At 42.1% G+C, this 22,951-nt stretch overlaps 1 protein-coding gene across 1 annotated transcript in view; it reads left to right on the top strand.

Moving 5' to 3' along the window:
- The window catches only part of LOC126334590 (Down syndrome cell adhesion molecule-like protein Dscam2), a 696,403-nt gene that overhangs the window by 440,340 nt on the left and 233,112 nt on the right, over positions 1-22,951 (top strand). The window contains exon 3 of the mRNA XM_049996981.1: positions 6,887-7,023. Coding sequence (XP_049852938.1) covers positions 6,887-7,023 — 137 coding nt within the window. The remainder of the gene's footprint in view (positions 1-6,886; positions 7,024-22,951) is intronic.

Below are 22,951 nucleotides of genomic sequence, written 5' to 3'. Positions count from 1 at the left end.
ATATCGGTTACAGAATATCAGTCATGTGGTAGGAATATATTACCGTCTCAAGCAAATGTGATGAACAGTAAGAGGAGGCGAGATGGCGCACAGACATTTCACAGAAATGAAAACAACAAATAAGCTGGTGTGAACAATGTTACAACAAAGGACATCAAGAGTCAAAACTTCCAAAAGGGAGCGCAAGAATGATAACACCTTACACCTCGCTTTTGCAGATTCACGTTGCTACACGACAAAAACATAAATTTGAATACAGTGAAAAAAGAAGCGTCAGTGACCGGACGGACCGTTCATAAATTTCTGAAAACAAATATGTGACACGAGAGAGATTCGAACACGGATCTACCTCCTTCACATTCCAACACCGTGGCCACATAACCACGAGTAGCTGATATTCCAATCCGTTCAATGTGGCACATGTTGAGCTTGGGCAGTTTATGTTTCTTCTTCTAAATTCTTTATTATTCCAATCTCGTACAAAGTGCGGAAAGAAGGAACCCGTATATTACAATATCCACGACACTATGTTCTAGCCACAAGATGTTAAAATGAACTAAGTGAACAAACCTTAACAAATATTATCGATACTTCGTATAAAAGAACTGTATCGTGTAAAAATTAGGATAATTATTTCATTCTTTCTGTAATAATTTAATTTCTGTGTGAATTACAATTATTATCAGAGAACTACATTCATAGATAACGACAATTATAGTTTTTCTTTGTTATCTGTGATAATTGTGGTTCAGTTGTTCTTCCTGTGATAATGGATGAACTGTTCAGACGTGAGACGTGTGAGGTTTGTAAGACAAAATTATATATATTGTTAATTATTATTTGAAAAATAGAGTCGCTATTGTCTATACGTGGATTTGTATTTATTTCAGTCGTAATCCAATCTAATTAATGTTTTTAAGTGTTAATTTTCAGCTCCGCAGTTAGGAGTGCTTAAAGAGTATTATCTAAATATATTACCTTGATAACATAAATCTAGAATAACAATAGACTAATTGACTCTCGCCTCTCTGCCGCCATCTTAGCAAAAATATCTCCGTAGCAGTTTTGAATAGAGAATTTAAACAAGCATAAATGTTGTTAGAAATAAATGAATGGAATTAAATGTGCACCGGGAGTCCCGAATCTACTTTAAAAGACAGAATTCAACTTAGATCGAATCTTTAAAAAAGTGTTCACAGCACGTTACGTAGTATCAATTTGATATTTGCTAGTGTATGAAGCCTAAATATTTCAGACGATTTACATGAAATATTTTAATAGGCGATAGATGTCAGTGTTGTGCGCGGGTAGTATTTTGTGACAAACTGTTCCTTTTGCTAGAGAAAAGTGCTTCCACATTAAGTAACAGTTGTGTAAAATCTGATAAATAATATGCAATTTAGTTCCACTCACACGAATTTACAGACAACATTTGTACACAACGTGAAGTGGAGATTTCTTTAGCATAGTAACAAATATTAGCCGGGATAATCATTTTTGAGATCAAACGAATTGTTACGCTGACAGTAGGTAACTGGTTTTATATTTTTTTGATCTACCTTAAATATCATTTATAAGTTATTAAAGTCACTAAATACTATAAACCGGTTTCCGCCACAATATCGTTCCGTACGAGCTATGATTTTCCTTATTTCATCATGGTGAGCGTTTCTCCGTATGTAGGTCGGTGTCAACAAAATATTTTCGCATTTGCAGGAGAAACCTGGTGATAGGAATTTAGTGAGAAGATTCCTCTGCATCGAAAAACGCCTTCGTTGTAATGATGCACCCCAAATCCTGTATCATTTCAGTGACAATCTCCCTATTTCGCGATAATACGAAAAGTGCTTCTCTTCTTTGAACTTTTCCGATGTACTCCGTCAATCCCATCTGGTAAAGATTCCACACCGCGCAGCAGTGTCTAAAAGAGGACAGACAAGCGTAGTGCACGCAGTCTCCATAGTACATCTGTCACATTTTCTAAGCGTCCTGCCAATAAAAAGCAGTTTTTTTCTTTAGCCCTCCCCACAACATTTTCTATGTGTTCCTTACAGTTTAAGTTGTTCGTAGTTGTAATTCCTACGTATTTCGTTCAATTTGCGGCCTTTAGATTTGACTGGTTCATAGTGTAACCGAAGTTTAACGAATTCCTTTTAGCATTCATGTGGATGACCTCACACTTTTCGTTATTTAGGATCGTCAATTTTCACACCATTGAGATCTCTTTTCTAAGTAGTTTTTCAATTTGTTTTGATAATCTGATGACTTTATTAGTCGGTAAACGACTGCATCATCGGCAAACAAAGTAAGACGTCTTCCCAGATTGTCTCCCAAATCGTTTATATAGATAAAGTACAGCAAAGGGCCTATAACACTACTTTGGAGAACGCCAGAAATAATCTCCGTTTTACTCGATGACTTACCGTCAATTAGTACCAACTGTAACCTTTCTGACAGGAAATCACAAATCTAGTCACATAACTGAGACTATATTCGATAAGCCCGCAATTTCACTACAAGCCGCTCGTGTGGTACCGTGTCACAAGCCTTCCGGAACTCTATAAAAACGGAATCGATCTGAAATCCCTTGTCAATAGCACTCAACACGTCATGCGAATAAAGAGGTAGTTGTGTTTCACAAGAACGATATTTTCTAAACCCATGTTGCCTGTGTGTCAATAGACCATTTACTTCGAGATAATCCATAACGTTCGAGCACAATATATGTTCTAAAATCCTGCTGCATATCGGTGTTAACGATATGGGCCTGTAACTGAGTGGATTGATTACTCCTACTACCTTTCTCGAATATTGGTGTGACCTGTGCAATTTTCCATCTTTGGGCACGGGCCTTTCCTCGAGAGAACTGTAAACTATGGAGCTTATGCATCAGCATACTCTGAAAGGAACCTAACTGGTATAGAGTCTGAACCAGAAGACTTGTTTTATTAAATGATTTAAGTTGATTCACTACTCCGAGGAAATTAGTTCTATGTTACTCGTGTTGGCGGCTGTTCTTAATTCAAATTCTGTAATATTTACTTCGTCTTATGTACAGGCATTTCGGAAGGCTGTGTTTAGTATCTCTGGTTTGGCAGCACTGTCTCCATTGCTATCGCGCAGAGAAGGCATTGATTGTTTCTTGCCACTGACGTACTTCACTACGTAACATCTTTGCACTTAGGTACTCTTTGACTTGTTTAAAGTCTGTACAAATGTCAGTAGTTCAAGAACAGTCTTAATCGCATTTATTATTGTTATAATACCGCCAACAGGTTTCAACCCGAAGTAGGGGTCATCTTCTGGGCGTATACACTATAGTTTCACTATAGTTTCCTGCCATTATGTAGACAGGAGTGACACCATCAGCAGTCGACCAATGGTGTAAACGCCAGAAAATGATCTCTACATCGGGTTGAAACCGGTTGGCGGTATTATAACAATAATAAATGCGATTAAGACTGTTCTTCAATTACTGATTAATCATACCAATCGCTGCTTCTCTCCACAACCATGTTGTTCAAAAATCTGTACAAATGTGCTATGAAAGTAAGTGAACATGCATATAAACTTGTTTTTCATGCTTTACCTAAAAACATTCTTGGAAATAGTAAGCAGTTATCTTTGTTGTCTCATTTTTGTAAATTGTAGCTAGATTACAACACAGTTCATCACTCAATGATATTCTTTATTATGCTTAACAGGACCAGTGATAATTTGATTTCAAAAATGATGTAGAACTGACGTCAAGCACTGGAAAATGGGAATACTGGTTTCTAACTGCACCGTGCATTGCAATACAAAACACGATTAGCGAATGAAGGTGATACTTCTTTTTCTTTACGACAGTAATGGAGTCGGGGCGAAAATACTGATAACAATAGACAAAGTTAAATTAAAATATGTTCGGTTTATTACTCCTAATACCTAAGTTTCAGTGAAAACTACCTCGCGACAATGAAGAAACCTATAATATGACTCTCCAAAAAGTACAACACAAAATACAGAGAACGCAACAACCTTCAGACTATACACGAACTTTTTTTAGCTCAGCTCAGCGTGCCGTACCGCCCTTCATTCAATGAACACGAGGTGCATATCGTCCAACTCTTTATCAGTAAAACTATCCGTTCTGCATTGTATCCTTGCTAATGAACAAGTAGCAGTGTTGGACAAAAACAAACCCGACACAGAGCCGAGAAGTTCCTCACTTTGTCAACGATAACCTTTTTCAAAAAGGACAGGAATCGATGCTACCAATGACTACAACTACATTGCAAAAGAAAGTGCATGCAATGGACATTTAAAGTCAGGTACTTCGGAAATAGCCGTTGCTCAAAGACGCACAAACAATTACACGCGTCCAACATTCGGACATAAAGTTTTTTGCAATGTGTGTGTCAAATTTTCAACTGATTGTATTTTTTCGGTGCTGCTGTGCTTTTACTAAAGTAAGTCTCTCTAAGATGGCTTCAAATTGAGCATCTCCAGAAGTTTCCAAATGCAGAAAGCGATCTTCATTAAACTTAACTGTTTTACTGTGTCTTACAAAACGTTTCTTATTGAGAAACTGTGACATCACCATTGCTTCGATATCCCTGTCACAAATAATTGCCTCAAGTCGTGCACTGTGTCGCGCTCCGCTCTTGCAATGCTTGTCGATAACGTCCCACAAGCACCAGTGCGTGGTGCAAAATCACTTTCCTCAGTTCGACGCGCCATATCGCATTTATTGAAATGTCACCTAGCCCAAAAGCTCAAGCGACTGATTTTCGTGTCGTGAAATTTGGAATTCCCCGAAAATAAATTGTTTCACCATCGACTTCCGCAACTGGGGGCCGCGCATGCGCAGTGGCTAGCATTACAGTTGCGAAACTTCGTACTGTTCCTCTGTAAATTGGATCTTAACGCCACAGAAAATGTCTAAGACCATTCGGAACATCGGGTGAAACTTAGCAGTCAACATCTTAATTTATTAAATCTAAATTAATTAAAATCCAACAAAGCTCCCGGGACCCAATGGACTCGCTATGAGAAACTATACTGAATCTGTGGTTGAGTTAGCCCTTTTTCTTACTCTAATCTATCATAGATCCCTTCAAGAAAGAGCCATGTCCAGTTCTTGGTAGAATATATTCTGAGTGCAAGCATAATGAGGTATCCCGCAGAGAATGACCTCCTCCATGCCAACCGGCATTGATTCGGAAAACATAGATCATGTGAAACCGAATTCACAGTTTTCTCACGCGACGTACTGAAAGCTTAGGATAGAGGAAGGTAGATATATGCCGATTACCGAAAAACATTTGACTCAAAACCACATCTAAGCTTATTTTCAAAAGTACGGCCTCGTGCTGTATCATGTGAAATTTGTGACTGGATTGAGGACTTTTTGGTAGGTAGGACGCAGCATGTTGTCTTGCATGGAGAATCGTCATCAGATGTGGCGGTGACTGGGAAGTGTGTCGGGACGCTTGCTGTTCACGGTGCGTATTAATGACCTTGCAGACAACATTAACAGTAACCTGAGACCTTTTGCAAATGAAGCTATTATCTGTAAAGAAGTACTGTTGGAAAGAAGCTGCAAAAAAACAGTAAGATCAAATGGCTCTAAGCACTATCGGACTTAACATCTGAGGTCATGAGTCCCGTAGACTTAAAACTACTTAAACCTAACTAACCTAAGGACATCACACACATCCATGCCCGAGGCAGGATTCGAACCTGCGACCGTAGCAGCAACGCGATTCCGGACTGAAGTGCCTAGAAACGCTCGGGCACAGCGGCCGGCACAGTAAGATCTTCATAAGCTTTTAACGTGGTGCAAATATTGGCAGCTTGCTCCAAATGTTCAAAAATGAACAATTGTGCATTTCAAAAAAACCAATAAAAGTACTGTCTCATGATTATAACACTCATACAAAATACCTGAGCGAGGGATAGGATATGGTATGATATGAAATGGAGTGATGATATATGCTCAGTTCTGGGTAAAGCACGTGGTAGATTTCGGCTTATTGGTAGCATACTGGGGAAGTGCCGTCAGTCTACAAAGGAGATTGCTTACCGATCACTCGCGCGATGGGTTCTAAAATATCGCTGAAGTGTGTGGGATCCGTACGACAAATAGTACACGCAGGATATTGAACGTATATAGAGAAGAGCAGCACGAATGGTCACATGGGAGTGTGTCCCGAGATACTGTGGGGACTTAACTTGCAGACTCTTGAAAATAAACGTAAACTATCCCGAGAGAGTCTATTAACAAAGTTTCAGGAACTGGTTTTAAGAAATGACTGTAGAAATAGACAACAACCCCTACGTATCGCTCACAAAGGGATCTTGAGGATAAGATTGGAATAATTACTGTAGGCACAGAGGCATTGCATCAATCATTCTTCCCGCGCTCCGTATGTGACCGGAACGGGAAGAAAGACTAATAGCTGGTACATTGGGACGTGCAGTCTCCCATGGACTTCACGGTCGTTTGCGGGACATAGCTGTAGATGTATATCTCCACAGTTCGGTAGCTCTGCAGGATCTGATCATCAAAGAGTGACTGCAGCTGGATATAGCGTTCCTGCACAAACTTATGGAGACGTCTCCCGTTCGGCCTACGTGGCCGCGATCCCTCCTCCAGGGAATTCTACCGCCTGGAGCAGTTTTTTTTTTTAATTGACGCCATATCGGCGACTTTCACGTTGATGATAATGAAATGATGATAACGCAGTCACACACGGTCCAGAGCGGAGACAAAGCCCCAAGGGGCTGCTGATCACGTGACGACGATATGCTGACGCAATGTTCCCTGGCATTGACTGACGCTTTGTCAACCTCGCTCGCTGCTGCTGCTCGTGGGTGACCTTGCGCTCCCGTTGTGTTGCAGTGCTGGCCCGAGGCAGCTGCTCGTCTGCGGACGCGCCGCAGGGCCCGGTGTTCCTGCAGGAGCCGCCGCACCGCGCAGACTTCTCCAACTCCACGGGGGTGGCGCTGCAGTGCTCCGCCCACGGCAATCCGCCGCCGGTGAGTGACCCCTGGCGCCGGCTGCTTCGCTGCAACACCCACTCACTACAACTTCCGGCGGTCTGCCCGCGCTGGCACTGACGTTACACTACTGTCAGTTTCATTTTGTTTTCACGCAAGTGTCTCTCTCTTCTCATTGCGTTAGCTTTTGTATAGTATTTACACTTATGCACTTACTACAACAACGTTGTATAGGATGGTTCGGTGATGATAATACATACTTTCAGGGATGATGGTCAGGCACCTTGGTCCGGAAACAGCCAAGTCAAAAGTTGCATTCTCATACGTCTGGCATTGAACTGGATGTACCAGTGCCGGTGTTAATACTGTAGTGTACAAAAGTCAAAGAGGTGGTACTACGGTTCAAAACAAGGAAGAACTTATGGTAAACATTGCCCTGAAATGCATACCTTAAGGGATATGAGCACTTATTCATCTCCGATACCGCCAAACACATCTCTTCTACTGCAAGCTCTTCGGTTTCCATATTTTACGAGGAGCTAATATGGACCCAAAAAAGAAAAATATATCGAGCGAATATGCGTTCTACGCACACAGAACATAAGGCGCTTAGGAATGAAATAAACAGAAGTGCTGGGAAGCTAAGGGGAAATGGCTGCATGAAAAATATGAAGAAATCGAAACGACATGAATGTCGGAAGGACTAACTTATCATACAGAAAATTAAGGTCAAGGGTGGTAACATTGAGGGTGCATTGGGAATGCCACTGTTAAACGCAGAGAAGAAAATTAGTCTGATGTGATAGAAGAAGGAACAGGATCCGATTTAGGAGAGATATGAGATCTAGTATTGTTGTTGTTGTTGTCGTCTTCAGTCCTGAGACTGGTTTGATGCAGCTCTCCATGCTACTCTATCATGTGCAAGCTTCTTTATCTCCCAGTACCTACTGCAACCTACATCCTTCTGAATCTGCTTAGTGTATTCATCTCTTGGTATCCCTACACGATTTTTACCCTCCAAGCTGCCCTCCAATACTAAATTGGTGATGCCTCAGAACATGTCCTACCAACCGATCCCTTCTTCTGGTCAAGTTGTGCCACAAACTTCTCTTCTCTCAAATCCTATTCAATACATCCTCATTAGTTATGTGATCTACCCATCTAATCTTCAGCATTCTTCTGTAGCACCACATTTCGAAAGCTTCTATTCTCTTCTTGTCCAAACTATTTATCGTCCATGTTTCACTCCCATACATGGCTACACTCCATACAAATACTTTCAGAAATGACTTCCTGACACTTAAATCTATACTCGATGTTAACAAATTTCTCTTCTTCAGAAACGCTTTCCTTCCCATTGCCAGTCTACATTTTATATCCTCTCTACTTCGACCACCATCAGTTATTTTACTCCCCAAATAGCAAAACTCCTTTGCTACTTTAAGTGTCTCATTTTCTAATCTAATTCCCTCAGCATCACTCGACTTAATTCGACTACATTATATTATACTCGTTTTGCTTTTGTTGCTGTTCATCTTATATCGTCCTTTCAAGACACTGTCCATTCCATTCAACTGCTCTTCCAAGTCCTTTGCTGTCTCTGACAGAATTACAACGCCATCGGCGAACCTCAAAGTTTCTATTTCTTCTCCATGGATTTTAATACCTACTCCGAATTTTTCTTCTGTTTCCTTTTCTGCTTGCTCAATATACAGATTGAATAACATCGGGGAGAGGCTACAACCCTGTCTTACTCCCTTCCCAACAAATGTTTCCCTTTCATGTCCCTTGACTCTTATAACTGTCATCTGGTTTCTGTACAAATTGTAAATAGCCTTTCGCTACCTTCCCATCAACTCCTTCCCTTTCATGTCCCTCGACTCTTATAACTGTCATCTGGTTTCTGTACAAATTGTAAATAGCCTTTCGCTACCAATCCTGCCACCTTTAGAATTTGAAAGAGACTATTCCAGTCAACATTGTCAAAAGTTTTCTCTAAGTCTACAAATACTAGAAACTTAGGTTTTCCTTTCCTTAATCTTTCTTCTAAGATAAGTCGTAGGGTCAGTATTCCCTCACGTGTTCGAGTGTTTCTACGGAATCCAAACTGATCTTCCCCGAGGTCGGCTTCTACTAGTGTTTCCATTCGTCTATAAAGAATTCGTGTTAGTATTTTGTAGCTGTGGCTTATTAAACTGATTGTTCGGTAATTTTCACATCTGTCAACATCTCCTTTCTTTGGGATTGGAATTATTATATTCTTCTTGAAGTCTGAGGGTATTTCGCCTGTTTCAAACATCTTGCTTCCTAGATGGTAGAGTTTTGTCAGGACTGGCTCTCCAAGGCTGTCAGTAGTTCCAATGGAATGTTGTCTACTCCGGGGGCCTTGTTTCGAATCAGGTCTTTCAGTGCTCTATCAAACTCTTCACGCAGTATCGAATCTCCCATTTCATCTTCATCTACATCCTCTTCCATTTCCATAATATTGTCCTCAAGTACATCGCCCTTGTATAGACCCTCTATATACTCCTTCCACCTTTCTGCTTTCCCTTCTTTGCTTGGAACTGGGTTTCCATCTGAGCTCTTGATCTTCATACAAGTGGTTCTCTTTTCTCCAAAGGTCTCTTTAATTTTCCTGTAGGCAGTATCTATCTTACCCCTAGTGAGATAAGCCTCTACATCCTTACAGCCCTCGTCTTTTTACCTACCTGATCCTCTGCTGCCTTCACTACTTCATCCCTCAAAGCTACCCATTCTTCTTCTACTGTATTTCTTTCCCCCATTCGTGTCAATTGTTCCCTTATGCTCTCCCTGAAACTCTCTACAACCTCTGGTTTAGTCAGTTTATCCACGTCCCATCTCCTTAAATTCCCACCTTTTTGCAATTTCTTCTGTTTTAATCTACAGTTCATAACCAATACATTGTGGTCAGAGTTCACATCTGCACCTGGAAATGTCTTACAATTTAAAACCTGGTTCCTAAATCTCTGTCTTACCATTATATAATCTATCTGATGCCTTTTAGTATCTCTATGGTTCTTCCATGTACACAACCTTCTTTCATGATTCTTAAACCAAGTGTTAGCTATGATTAAGTTGTGCTCTGTGCAAAATTCTACCAGGCGGCTTCCTCTTTCATTTCTTAGCCCCAATCCATATTCACCTACTACGTTTCCTTCTCTCCCTTTTCCTACACTCGAATTCCAGTCACCCATGACTATTAAATTTTCGTCTCCCTTCACTATCTGAATAATTTCTTTTATTTCATAATACATTTCTTCAATTTCTTCGTCATCTGCAGAGCTAGTTGGCATATAAACTTGTACTACTTTAGTAGGTGTGGGCTTCGTATGTATCTTGGCCACAATAATGCGTTCACTATGCTGTTTGTAGTAGCTTACCCGCATTCCTATATTCCTATTCATTATTAAACCTACTCTTGCATTACACCTATTTGATTTTGTGTTGATAACCCTGTAGTCACCTGATCAAAAGTCTTGTTCCTCCTGCCACCGAACTTCACTAATTCCCACTATATCTAACTTTAACCTATCCATTTGCCTTTTTAAATTTTCTAACCTACCTGCCCGATTGAGGAATCTGACATTCCACGCTCCGATCCGTAGAACGACAGTTTTCTTTCTCCTGATAACGGCATTCTCTTGAGTAGTCCCAGCCCGGAGATCCGAATGAGGGACTATTTTATCTCCGGAATATTTTACCCAAGAGGACGCCATCAGTAAAGCTGCATGCCCTCTGGAAAAATTACGGCCGTAGTTTCCCCTTGCTTTCAGCCGCTCGCAGTGCCAGCACAGCAAGGCCGTTTTGGTTATTGTTACAAGGCCAGATCAGTCAATCATCCAGACTGTTGCCCTTGCAACTACTGAAAAGGCTTCTGCCCCTCTTCAGGAACCACACGTTTGTCTGGCCTCTCTACAGATACCCCTCCGTTGTGGTTGCACCTACGGTACGGCTATCTGTATCGCTGAGGCACGCAAGCCTCCCTACCAACGACAAGGTCCATGGTTCATGGGGGGGGGGGGGGGGGCGTAGTATTTGAATCAGAATTTAAAAGAGCTTGGAAAGACTTACGATCAAATAACACAGAAGGAACAGATAACATTAAATCAGAATTTTTAAAGTCATTGGGGGAAGCGTCAACCAAACAACTATCAATGTATGAGTCTGGCGAGGCACAATCTGACTTTCGGAAAACTACCATCCACAAGACTGCAAGAGCTGACAAGTGCGAGAATTGTCGCATAATCAGCTTAACGGCTAATGCATCCAAGTTTCTAACTGTAATACTGCACAGAAAAACAGAAAAGAAAATTGAGGATGCGTTAGATGATGATTAGTTTTGGTTTTGGTTTGGGAAAGGTAAAGCCACCGCAGAGACAATCCTTACGTTGCGACTGATCATGGAAACAATACTAAAGAAAAATCAAAACTCACTTATAAGATTTGGCGATCAGAAAAAAGCGACCGACAATGTAAAATGGTGTAAGATTTTCGGAATTCTCAGGAGAATAGGAGAAGTCTTAGGGAGAGAGGGGGTAACATACAGCATCTACAAGAGCCAAGAGGGAATGAAAAGGGCAGTCTCTTTCGCCCCTGTTGTTCAATATACACGTCGAAGAAGCAATGATGGACCTCTTTCGCATCCCTTGTTCAATATATACGTCGAAAAAGCAATGATGGACATTAAAAAAAGCGTGAAGAGATGAATCAAAATTTAAGGTGAAAGGATATCAATGATAAAATTCGCTAATAACATTGCTCTCCTCAATGAAGAATATTGACAGTATCTGCAGAATGGAATGAACAGTGTAATAACTGAATCTTCGTATTAATCCTGTTGAGGTGCTTGTGAAAACGACCTAGTTCCTCTGTGCCACGCCTCCACAAAACAGACGTGTCCTTCTGTTGCTTTTAGGCAATTTCTAATGCCTGCTCCTTGAGTTTTCTAAAAAGACTGGGATTAAGGTGCCCCCGCAGCCACTTGATCCGTCATAGCACAGTTCATCGTTTGATTTGGAATACGTACTAGCGAGGCAATATCAAATCTACTCACCTGAGGATGGCCGAACGTCTCTGGGCCGAAGTATCGTGGCAGAATGTTGATGGGATCCGGCTGCAAACCCGCAAATTACTGGAATATTTAAACAGTTCTGAAATGTCGGGAGTAAATATCCGATTCAGCTGTTGCAACACCTCATTGTCCGGACCTATTGTCAATAGTGATACCACATGTAGTATGTTCGAACTTCCATCATGCTTGAATAGCTTTGGTCAACAACTTCTGTTAACCAGTAGTATGAAAAACCAGTCCAAGTTGCAAATTGTTACTTTTTATTCATTCGATGACTAGTTCCAGGCCGTGAACCATTTTCAAATCATCATAAAGCCGGAAATGGCACTTCGGAAGATGTCGAAATTTGCAATGAACAGTGTTAGTTATCTGTATGCACTGTAAATGTTCATTGCACATTTCGACATCTTCTGAAATGCCATTTTCGACTTATTTATGATGATTTGAAAATGAGTCTTGGCCTGAAACTGGTCAGTGAATGAATAAAAAGTGAAAATTTGCAAGTTACACAGGTTTTTGGTTCTGCTAACTAATATTCCCTTCGGGTCGACCACTACTCCGTTTAAACACCCAAATAATTGTAATAGGAGGAGGAGGAGGAGGAGGAGGAGGGCGTGAAACTGAATGACAGCACATGATTGCCGGCTCTGGAGAAGATGTGTACCAGTCTTCCACCATGGGTTGATAACAACAGCGGAACACAAGGGCCGGTTGCGTTCGGGTACATGTGACGTCAAGCTCCGGCGTGTAAGCACCCGCGGGCGGAATCTCACTGCAGTCATGAACGGTCCAGGGCGTGGGTCGGAAGCTCGCAGTAGCTCGGATCCCCCTCTCGCTCTTCCCAAGCTCCTTACCTCCGACTAAGCAGCCAGCATCACCTACTTAGGACACCAGTGCTACTCAAGTTTCAAATGGAAATGTACTTTTGTAAAAGTCGTACTTCAAGAGGAGAGTTCGTAGTTGTGCGCGTCAAGTGATGATTTAGTGTTCAAAGACACTAATACTAATTCGGCCCATTCTTGTGGCAATGGACTTCATAAAGGTAAGTGAATCTTCTTATCATACTTGTAATAAAATGATCTGATCTTTCATATGTTGTAGTTCCGACCAGCCATCTCCCAGAGCAATCAAAGAACCCACTGTTATGACCAGACAATTGTAGATAAGTCATGTGTGACACTCTGCAGTTAGTGAAAGAAATTTGTGGACATGGTTGTCGCCCTTCTTGCATGTACATTCAATACCCCGTATTTGTTACAGGTCCTACGCACTTGCGGTGCATTGTAACCAGGGATGTACAACTGATGTGTAAGCAGTCCACTTCGTAGACTGTATTTTCCCACTCTTCTGCCAAAGAACAGAAGTCTGCTACCTGCCTTACCTACAATCAATTCTATGTGATCATTCTATTTCACCAATAAATGTCAACATGGTCCGTAGTAGCCTGTAATGCGATGTTTGTTTAACAGTGTAATTACCTAATTTCGATCTAGCGTCATTTTCAAGCACATTTGTAACATCTGCATTTCATGTCATTTTCAAATCACGCTTGATCACATCTAAGAGTGATTTGGAAATGACATGAAATACAGACGTTACAAATGACAATGACGCTTGGACGAAGTTAGCTAATCAAATGGTTCAAATGGCTCTGAGCACTATGGGACTTAACTTCTGAGGTCATCAGTCCCCTAGAACTTAGAACTACTTAAACCTAATCAACCTAAAGACATCACACACATCCATTCCCGATGCAAGATTCGAACCTGCGACCGTAGCGGCCGCGCTGTGTCAGACTGTAGCTCCTTGAGCTGCTCGGCCACCTCGGCCGGCCGAAGTTAGCTAATCGCACCGTTAAATATTGCATTACAGTCGGCTACGGACCAAATTTACGGTTATTAACCATTTTGAGGCTGTGGATCCCCATAAGTACACCTTTTTGTTTCAGTTCCCTGAAAGCACACAGCATTTGTATAAGATGACAATTATGGATAATTGATCTTGTATTCGTATATTGTTCCTTTTGTCCGCTTCGTGTAGTGCACAGTTTTGGATTTTTGTGTATTTAAAGCAAGTTGCCAGCCTTTGCCCAATCCTAAATCGTAGCGAAACTTGCCTGAATATTTCTACAGCTTTTATTGGACAGAAATTCGTTACAGATAACTGCATCATTAACGTGAAGCCTAAGATTACTACTAATAATGTCGACGATGCCTTTAATATACAACATTAACAATAAAGGTCACTGAAGTCCGCGTAACCATACACGATGATCCATTTCAGCTTAGAACTCTGTGGCAAACCTTCACGATAGCTTGAAAGCACTATACAAACTATGCTTTCCTAGGCAATGGTAACACGGTTGACATGGAACGGTAGTGTGTGGGGGATGACGGGCTAAAGTTAAATAGAATATAAAATTGCGACTGATGCCAATTTTAAACGTCAGAAATTGTGGGGCGGGTGGGTGCAAAGAGCGAAGCATCCAGCAATACTGAGCAGTTATACAATGAAAACCTCAGGACACGCTCACAGCCTGTTTCCATCTACCCGCCGAGTATGAAACGTCAGAAATTCCTTGTGCTTGTCAAATCTGAATACTCGACGGGACGGACGGAGATGCCGGGGCCAGACGCAAAACACGGCCGCACGAGAATGCCGAGCACGTGCCGTGAACGTGAACGTGAACACGGCGCCGTGCTGCAGCTCGTGGCCCTCCGCATCAATTTTCGCGTTCTGGCGTCTGTCTCGCTGCCTGCGCATATCAGCTCGTTCTTATTCTCCTGCTGTTCACCCCCTTCCCCGCCACCACCCAACCACCCCTCCTGCTCCGCTATTGTACGTTCCACCGTGCGCTCGCATGCTTCATACCTGTCATTCACAATACTATGAGCTAACAACCGCATTGTTGAATAACCTGGAAATGTAAGACATAAATCCCTGGCTAGTGAAACTAAATATGTTTCTGAGGCATGCGGAAAAAATTTTCTTCAGCTGCTGCGAACCACGAAAAATATAAATTACTCCAAGCAACGGTTTTACAATAGGCGTAACAGAGGTGAAAAGAAAGAAATTGTGACTGAATGGAGATCTGGTGAAACTGTCACCGTTTGAGAGAATAAAACACGAGCCTTGAAAACAAAGGAGACTTCGCGAGAAATGCATGCTTTAAGCTAAATTCAGATGCTAGCCAAAGTTTTGCAGTGTTCTTAATACACGACAAGTAAGAGGATGACAGCTGCAGACCTGAACGTTGCATTTAAGAAGCGTGTCAGCGTCTGAAGAACACGAAGCGAGCGTCCTAACAGCAGCGCGATCAGTAACGGCATGACTATTCATCAGTGATGCAAATGCCCATAAGAGGAAAACGTGGTGTCGCAGCCATAACATCTGGACTATACAGCAATTCGGACGAATCTTACTTCACACTGTTTCCAACCTCTGGCAGAGTTTACGTACCAAGAGTGAAACATGATGGCGGTTCGGTGATGATTTGGGCAGCCGTATCCTGGTATCCCATGGACCTCATCGTCACTCTGCAAGATGGTGTTCCTTACAAGGAGAGTTTGACCGTTTTGGCTGATAAGGCCCACCCAATGGTATGGTGGTCATTGCCCAGTGGTGAAGCCATGTTTCAAGACGACAGCACCACTGTTCACATCGCATCGTCCTGATTTTGTGAGCACGAGGATACATTGTCGGATCTCTCCTGGCCACCATAATCGCTACATCTCACAAATATTTAGCCTTTATGGTTACAACACTGAAGAGCCAAAGAAACAGGTAGACCTGCCTAATATCATTTAGGGCTGCCGCCAGCACGCACAAGCGCCGCAGCACGACGTGGCATAGACTCGACTAATGCCTGAAGTAGTGCTGGAGGGAACTGACACCATGAATCCTGCAGGGCTGTCCGCAAATCCGCAAGAATACGAGGAGGTGGAGGTCTCTTCTGAACAGCACGTTGCAATGCATCCGAGTTACTCTCAATTCATTCTGGGGAGTTTGATGGTAAGCGGAAGTGCTTAAAATCAGAACGGTGTTCCTGGAGCACTCTGTAGCAGTTCAGGACATGTGGGATGTCACATTGTCCTGTTGGAAGTGCCCAGTCTGTCGGAATGCACAATGGGCATGAATGGGTGCAGGTGATCAGACAGCATGCTTACATACGTGTCACCTGTCGGAGTCGTATCTACACTTGTCAGAGATCCCATACCACTCCAACTGCACACGCCCCATGCCATTACTGTGTCTCCACTGACTTGAACAGTCCCCTGCCGACACTCAGGGTCCATGGATTAGTGAGGTTCTCTCCATAACCGTACATATCCATCTGCTCGATACAATTTCAAACGAGTCTCGTCCGACCAGGCAACATCTTTCCAATCATCTCAGTGCTAATGGGCCCAGGTGAGACGTGAAACTTTGTGTCGTGCAATCATCAAGTGTACACGAGTGAGCTTTAAGCTCTAAAAGCCCATATCGATGATGTTTCGTTGAATGCTTCGCGCGCTGACACTTGTCGATGGTCCAGCTTTGAAATTTGCAGCAATTTGTGGAAGGGTTGGATTTCTGTCACGTTAAACGACTCTCTTCAGTATTCGTTGGTCCTGTTCGAGCAGGATCTTTTTCCAGCCGCAGCGATGTCGGAAGTCTGATGTTTTACCTGATTCCTACGGTACAGTCGTGAAATGGTCGTATGAGAAAATCCCCACATCATCGCTACCTAGGAGATGGTTTGTCCCATCGCTCGTGCGTCGACAATAACACCATGGTGAAACTCGCTTAAATCTTGATAACCTGACATTGTTACAACAATAATCGATCTAACAACTGCGTCAGACACTAGTCTTATATAGGCCTTGCCGACTGCTGTGCCGTATTCTGTTGGCATATCTTTGTATTTCAAGACGCATGCCTATACCAGTTCCTTTGGCGCTTCACTGTACGTGCAGAAAGGAAAGTGACGTAGGAGACAAGATGTTGGGCGTCCACGTATCATCACAGAACTTTGAAGTCGGTAGCTTGACCATTCCGTAAAACAGAAAAGTTGGAGATCTGTGGTATATCTGACACAAAGGACAACTCTGGTGAATGTAAGGTACCCATTATCTGCAGATAAGAGCGCATTTTATTTTGTATCCAGTTTTACTATTTCACATAAGCAAAATGACTGTATCGGCGCTGCAGTAATTACGGTAGGTTCCCTCGCTGAGTAGCAGAGGCAGTCGGCCATCTGGCTCTTTTAGAGCCAATGGGATGAGGTCTTGATGTATAAATCGGTCGTGACATCAGCAGAGAGATAAGTATGAAAAGTGCATTTATTCTGCCGCAAATCAAGTGATTGTTATTTGCTGCCGGCCGGTGTGGCCGTGTGGTTCTAGGCGTTTCAGTCTGGAACCGTGTGACCGCTACGGTCGCAGGTTCGAATCCTGCCTCCGGCATGGATGTGTGTGATGTCCTTAGGTTAGTTAGGTTTATGTAGTTCTAAGTTCTAGGGGACTGATGACCTCAGATGTTAAGTCCCGTAGTGCTCAGAGCCATTTGAACCATTTGTTATTTGCTAGTAAACGTTACCTTTCGCCTCTCATACACTAGTAATAGTCTATGGGTCATAAATAGCATCTTTCATTAATTTTACAATGCCAGAAACGTTAATATTAATAAATAAATTAATTACGTTGGCATAACCGAAGATGTACAATCTTGAAATTTCGGGACAGCACTTTTCAGGAGGAGTCGGACAATATATTACTTCACCCCAAATACATCTGGCATATTGACCACGAGGAGGAAATTAGAGCCAATACAGATGCTTAACGACAATCGTTCTTCCCACGTACTTTTCGCGAGTGGAACAGGGTCTGAATGACAGACAGTGGTACCGAAAGTACCCTCCGTGACACATCATTAGGTAGCTGGCGGAGTATGATGTAGATGTACATGTTTTTATACGAACTATACCCATTGTACACTCGAGTTACCTACTGTACGTCACAGTCGGCGGTCATCGATAGGATGTCTTTCGATCTAGTCGTGCGGTAGACCATGCTCTCGTACCGTTGATAGTTGGCTTGCAATCAGTCTGAACAAGTTTATTTTACGGTGTTTCTTAACTAAACGCTCCATAATGGCATCCCGTGTAAAAATTATTTGCACAACAAACTTCTTCCTATTTCATTAATAAAACGTAGACAGTAGTATTGTACTTTCAGAATATGACGGCGCTGCTACGGTTTTGCAAGTCGACATACAACTGCGAGAGCACCTCCACGTAATAGATAGTAAGAATTGCTACTGGGCGATTCACTCCGTGGCGATTCACTAAGTCCGGTCAAGGACGGACTGGCTTAATTATTGCAAAACACGGGTGGGGAAAGCGTGACCATTTGTACTGTACGCCCCTTATATCACCATCAACGGACTCACCGGCTAAATTGAGATATTACTGAAAGTTTAGTACGAGTGGGGGTTTCTTGCATGCAGGAACAAGTATTTTAGAACACACCGCCAAGCACAAATTTGTGAACAGATCCAATAACATCGTCAATACTGAACAGCGGATCAGTCGTGACACGACATCTCGTCGGATGAAACGCATTTCTTGTTACACCAAGTCGACGTTAGTGTCCGGTTACTCCGCTATCCAGACAAGCGGCTGCGCGAAACATGTGCCACACCGCGGACGCAAGCCCGTCGGGCAGCTTTTCGCTGCCTTATGGGGCCGGCAGTCATAATATAGATCCGTCGTCTTCGTGGAAAGTATTGTGGACAATCTGGATTCCCTCATGCTTGATGTATTCTAAGACGGCGGCGATGTGTACCATTACGATTACACAATTCTGTTTCTAGGACAGAATTGTGCAAGAATGATTTGAAGAGCATGAAACTTAGCTCACGTTGAAATCTTGGTCACGCAGTGAATCACATCTGGGACTGCGTCGGACGCCAGCTCCACACCCACAAATCCTTCGGCCCCTAATTTTATGGAAACTGCGTGCCCTGTGCATGGTGCCACAGACCTTTGGCAACCCACCAAGGACTTGTTGAATAAGTGCCGCTCATTATCGTTGCTGCAATTCGTTTGAAATGTGGAACAATACGCAGTTATGAAGATAGTCCTGACGTTTTGGTACATCCCTTCATTTACACCAAAAGAAGTAGGAAATTTTGGAAATCTGTGGTAAGTTCCTATGGGACCAAACTGCTGAGGTCAAGTCGCTAGGCTTTCACACTACTTAAGCTAACTTAAACTAACTTACGTTGACGAAAACACACACATCCATGCCCGAGAGAGGGCTCGAACCTCTGACGGGGCAGCCTCGCGAACCGTTGCATGGACCCTAGACCGAGCGGTTAGCCCGTAAAGCAATAGAGGAAGGTGTGGAAATTTTTACATATGAAAGCGAATAGACATTTTCTCTAATCGCGTAAAAAGTCAAACGGCAATATTTTCTAAGTGTATGCTCATAGGTACAATGAAGAGGGTTAAGTTACGAACATTAGACTTCTGCTGGCTAATAAATGTGCACAAGCTGAAAATAAATTTAATCGATTTTAGGCATCCCAAATAAGAGATGAGTTTGCGACGGTTTCTGGCTTGTGCTTAACTTCTGAGGGCCGAGAAACAACGGAATTTTCGGCCTTTCTTCAGTTCCTCATTTATAAAGTTGGAAGCGATACATCCTAAAGAGAATTTTCGGAACACCATACAGAAAGAGCATAAAATTTCTCAAAGAATGATTTACTCAGAAGTTAAAATGCATTATCGTTTAGCCACAACCTCTTACAAAATATCGGGAGTTTTTACCAGCTTGAGGGTAGAGCGAGTTATGCTCACGTTCCAACGGCTATAATTCAAAAACGTGATTCCAAATAAAAAAATGCCATTCATGAAAGTTGTAGATTATCACATTATACGTAAAAGGAGCTCCCAACTTTTAAAATCCGCTCTGTTCTGTGCAAAGATACAAATAAAAAAAGTTCAAATGTTCCTGAAATCCTAAGAGACAAAACTGCTAAGGTCATCGGTCCCTAGACTTACACTCTACTTAACCTAACTTAATGGTAATAACAACACACACAGAGACACACACACATGCTGTAGAGACGACTCGCTCCTCCGGTGGGAGGGACAGCGCAATCCGTGACATGGTGCCTCCAACCGCACGGCCACAATGCGCAACTACAAATAAAAACTTGAAAGTTCCCGTAGCGCTAAATACCTGCTAAAACTTACTGGTAAAGTCAAATTACTTTCGAAACATAAATCATCGACTTACGTCCAAATACTCCAGGGCAATTTAGTTAGGTATCTAACTAGGTAGTCAGCTCTAGCAATATTAATGACTTACCATGACAGTCTAAGAGATTATCAGGTTTAAAATTTAAAAAAACCATGTGAAATGGAAGGCTTCATTAATGGAAAAATCCTTCAGTTGCTATATAAAATCTTTAAGAGGTAATTAGTTTACAAACATACTTGAAAAAGTTAGTTTTCTATGTTGTTGTTGTGGTCTTCAGTCCTGAGACTGGTTTGATGCAGCTCTCCATGCTACTCTATCCTGTGCAAGCTTCTTCATCTCTCAGTACCTACTGCAACTTACATCCTTCTGAATCTGCTGGGTGTATTCATCTCTTGGTCTCCCTCTACGGTTTCTACCCTCCACGCTGCCCTAGAATACTGAGTTGGTGATCCCTTGATGCCTCAGAATATGTCCTACCAACCGATCCCTTCTCCTGGTCAAGTTTTGCCACAAACTTCTCTTCTCCCCAATCCTATTCAATACTTCCTCATTAGTTATGTGATCTACCCATCTAATCTTCAGCATTCTTCTGTAGCACCACATTTCGAAAGCTTCTATTCTCTTCTTGTCCAAACTATTTATCGTCCATGTTTCACTCCCATACATGGCTACACTCCATACAAATACTTTCAGAAATGACTTCCTGACACTTAAATCTATACTCGATGTTAACAAATTTCTCTTCTTCAGAAACGCTTTCCTTGCCATTGCCAGTCTACATTTTATATTCTCTGTACTTCGACCATCATCAGTTATTTTACTCCCCAAATAGCAAAACTCCTTTACTACTTTAAGTGTCTCATTTTCTAATCTAATTCCCTCAGCATCACCCGACTTAATTCGAGTACATCCCATTATCCTCGTTTTGCTTTTGTTGATGTTCATCTCGTATCCGCCTTTCAAGACACTGTCCATTCCATTCAACTGCTTTTCCAAGTCCTTTGCTGTCTCTGACAGAATTACAATGTCATCGGCGAACCTCAAAGTTTTTATTTCTTCTCCATGGATTTTAATACCTACTCCCAATTTTTCTTCTGTTTCCTTTACTGCTTGCTCAATACACAGATTGAATAACATCGGGGAGAGGCTACAACCCTGTCTTACTCCCTTCCCAACAACTGCTTCCCTTTCATGTCCCTCGACTCTTATAACTGCCATCTCGTTTCTGTACGAATTGTAAATAGCCCTTCGCTACCTGTATTTTACCCCTGCCACCTTTAGAATTTGAAAGAGAGTATTCCAGTCAACATTGTCAAAAGTTTTCTCTAAGTCTACAAATGCTAGAAACTTAGGTTTGCCTTTCCTTAATCTTTCTTCTAAGATAAGTCGTAGGGTCAGTATTGCCTCACGTGTTCGAGTGTTTATACGGAATCCAAACTGATCTTTCCCGAGATCGGCTTCTACTAGTTTTTCCATTCGTCTGTAAAGAATTCGTGTTAGTATTTTGTAGCTGTGGCTTATTAAGCTGATTGTTCGGTAATTTTCACATCTGTCAACATCTCCTTTCTTTGGGATTGGAATTGTTATATTCTTCTTGAAGTTTGAGGGTATTTCGCCTGTTTCTAACATATTGCTCCCTAGATGGTAGAGTTTTGTCATTACTGGCTCTCCCAAGGCTGTCAGTAGTTCCAATGGAATGTTGTCTACTCCGGGGGCCTTTTTTCGAATCAGGTCTTTCAGTGCTCTATCAAACTCTTCACGCAGTATCGAATCTCCCATTTCATCTTCATCTTCATCTACATCCTCTTCCATTTCCATAATATTGTCCTCAAGTACATCGCCCTTGTATAGACCCTCTATATACTCCTTCCACCTTTCTGCTTTCCCTTCTTTGCTTAGAACTGGGTTTCCATCTGAGCTCTTGATATTCATACAAGTGATTCTCTTTTCTCCAAAGGTCTCTTTAATTTTCCTGTAGGCAGTATCTATCTTACCCCTAGTGAGATAAGCCTCTACATTCTTACATTTGTCCTCTAGCCATCCCTGCTTAGCCATTTTGCACTTCCCGTCGATCTCATTTTTGAGAAGTTTGTATTCCTTTTTGCCTGCTTCATTTACTGCATTTTTATATTTTCTCCTTTCATCAGTTAAATTCAATATTTCTTCTGTTACCCAAGAATTTCTACTAGCCCTCGTCTTTTTACTTACTTGATCCTCTGCTGCCTGCACTACTGCATCCCTCAAAGCTACCCATTCTTCTTCTACTGTATTACTTTCCCCCATTCGTGTCAATTGTTCCCTTATGCTCTCCCTGAAACTCTGTCCCACTTCTGGTTCTTTCAGTTTATCCAGGTACCATCTCTTTAAATTCCCACCTTTTTGCAGTTTCTTCAGTTTTAATCTACAGTTCATAACCAATACATTGTGGCCAGAGTCCACAACTGCCCCTGGAAATGTCTTACAATTTAAAACCTGGTTCCTAAATCTCTGTCTTACCATTATATAATCTATCTGATACCTTTTAGTATCTCCAGGGTTCTTCCATGTATACAACCTCCTTTCATGATTCTGAAACCAAGTGTTAGCTGTGATTAAGTTGTGCTCTGTGCAGAATTCTACCAGGCGGCTT

Source organism: Schistocerca gregaria, chromosome 2 (genome assembly GCF_023897955.1).
Source record: "Schistocerca gregaria isolate iqSchGreg1 chromosome 2, iqSchGreg1.2, whole genome shotgun sequence".
Taxonomy (NCBI): Eukaryota; Metazoa; Arthropoda; class Insecta; order Orthoptera; family Acrididae; genus Schistocerca; species Schistocerca gregaria.
The sequence above is the reverse complement of the archived record's forward strand: the minus strand, read 5'-3'. Positions and strand labels throughout refer to the sequence as shown.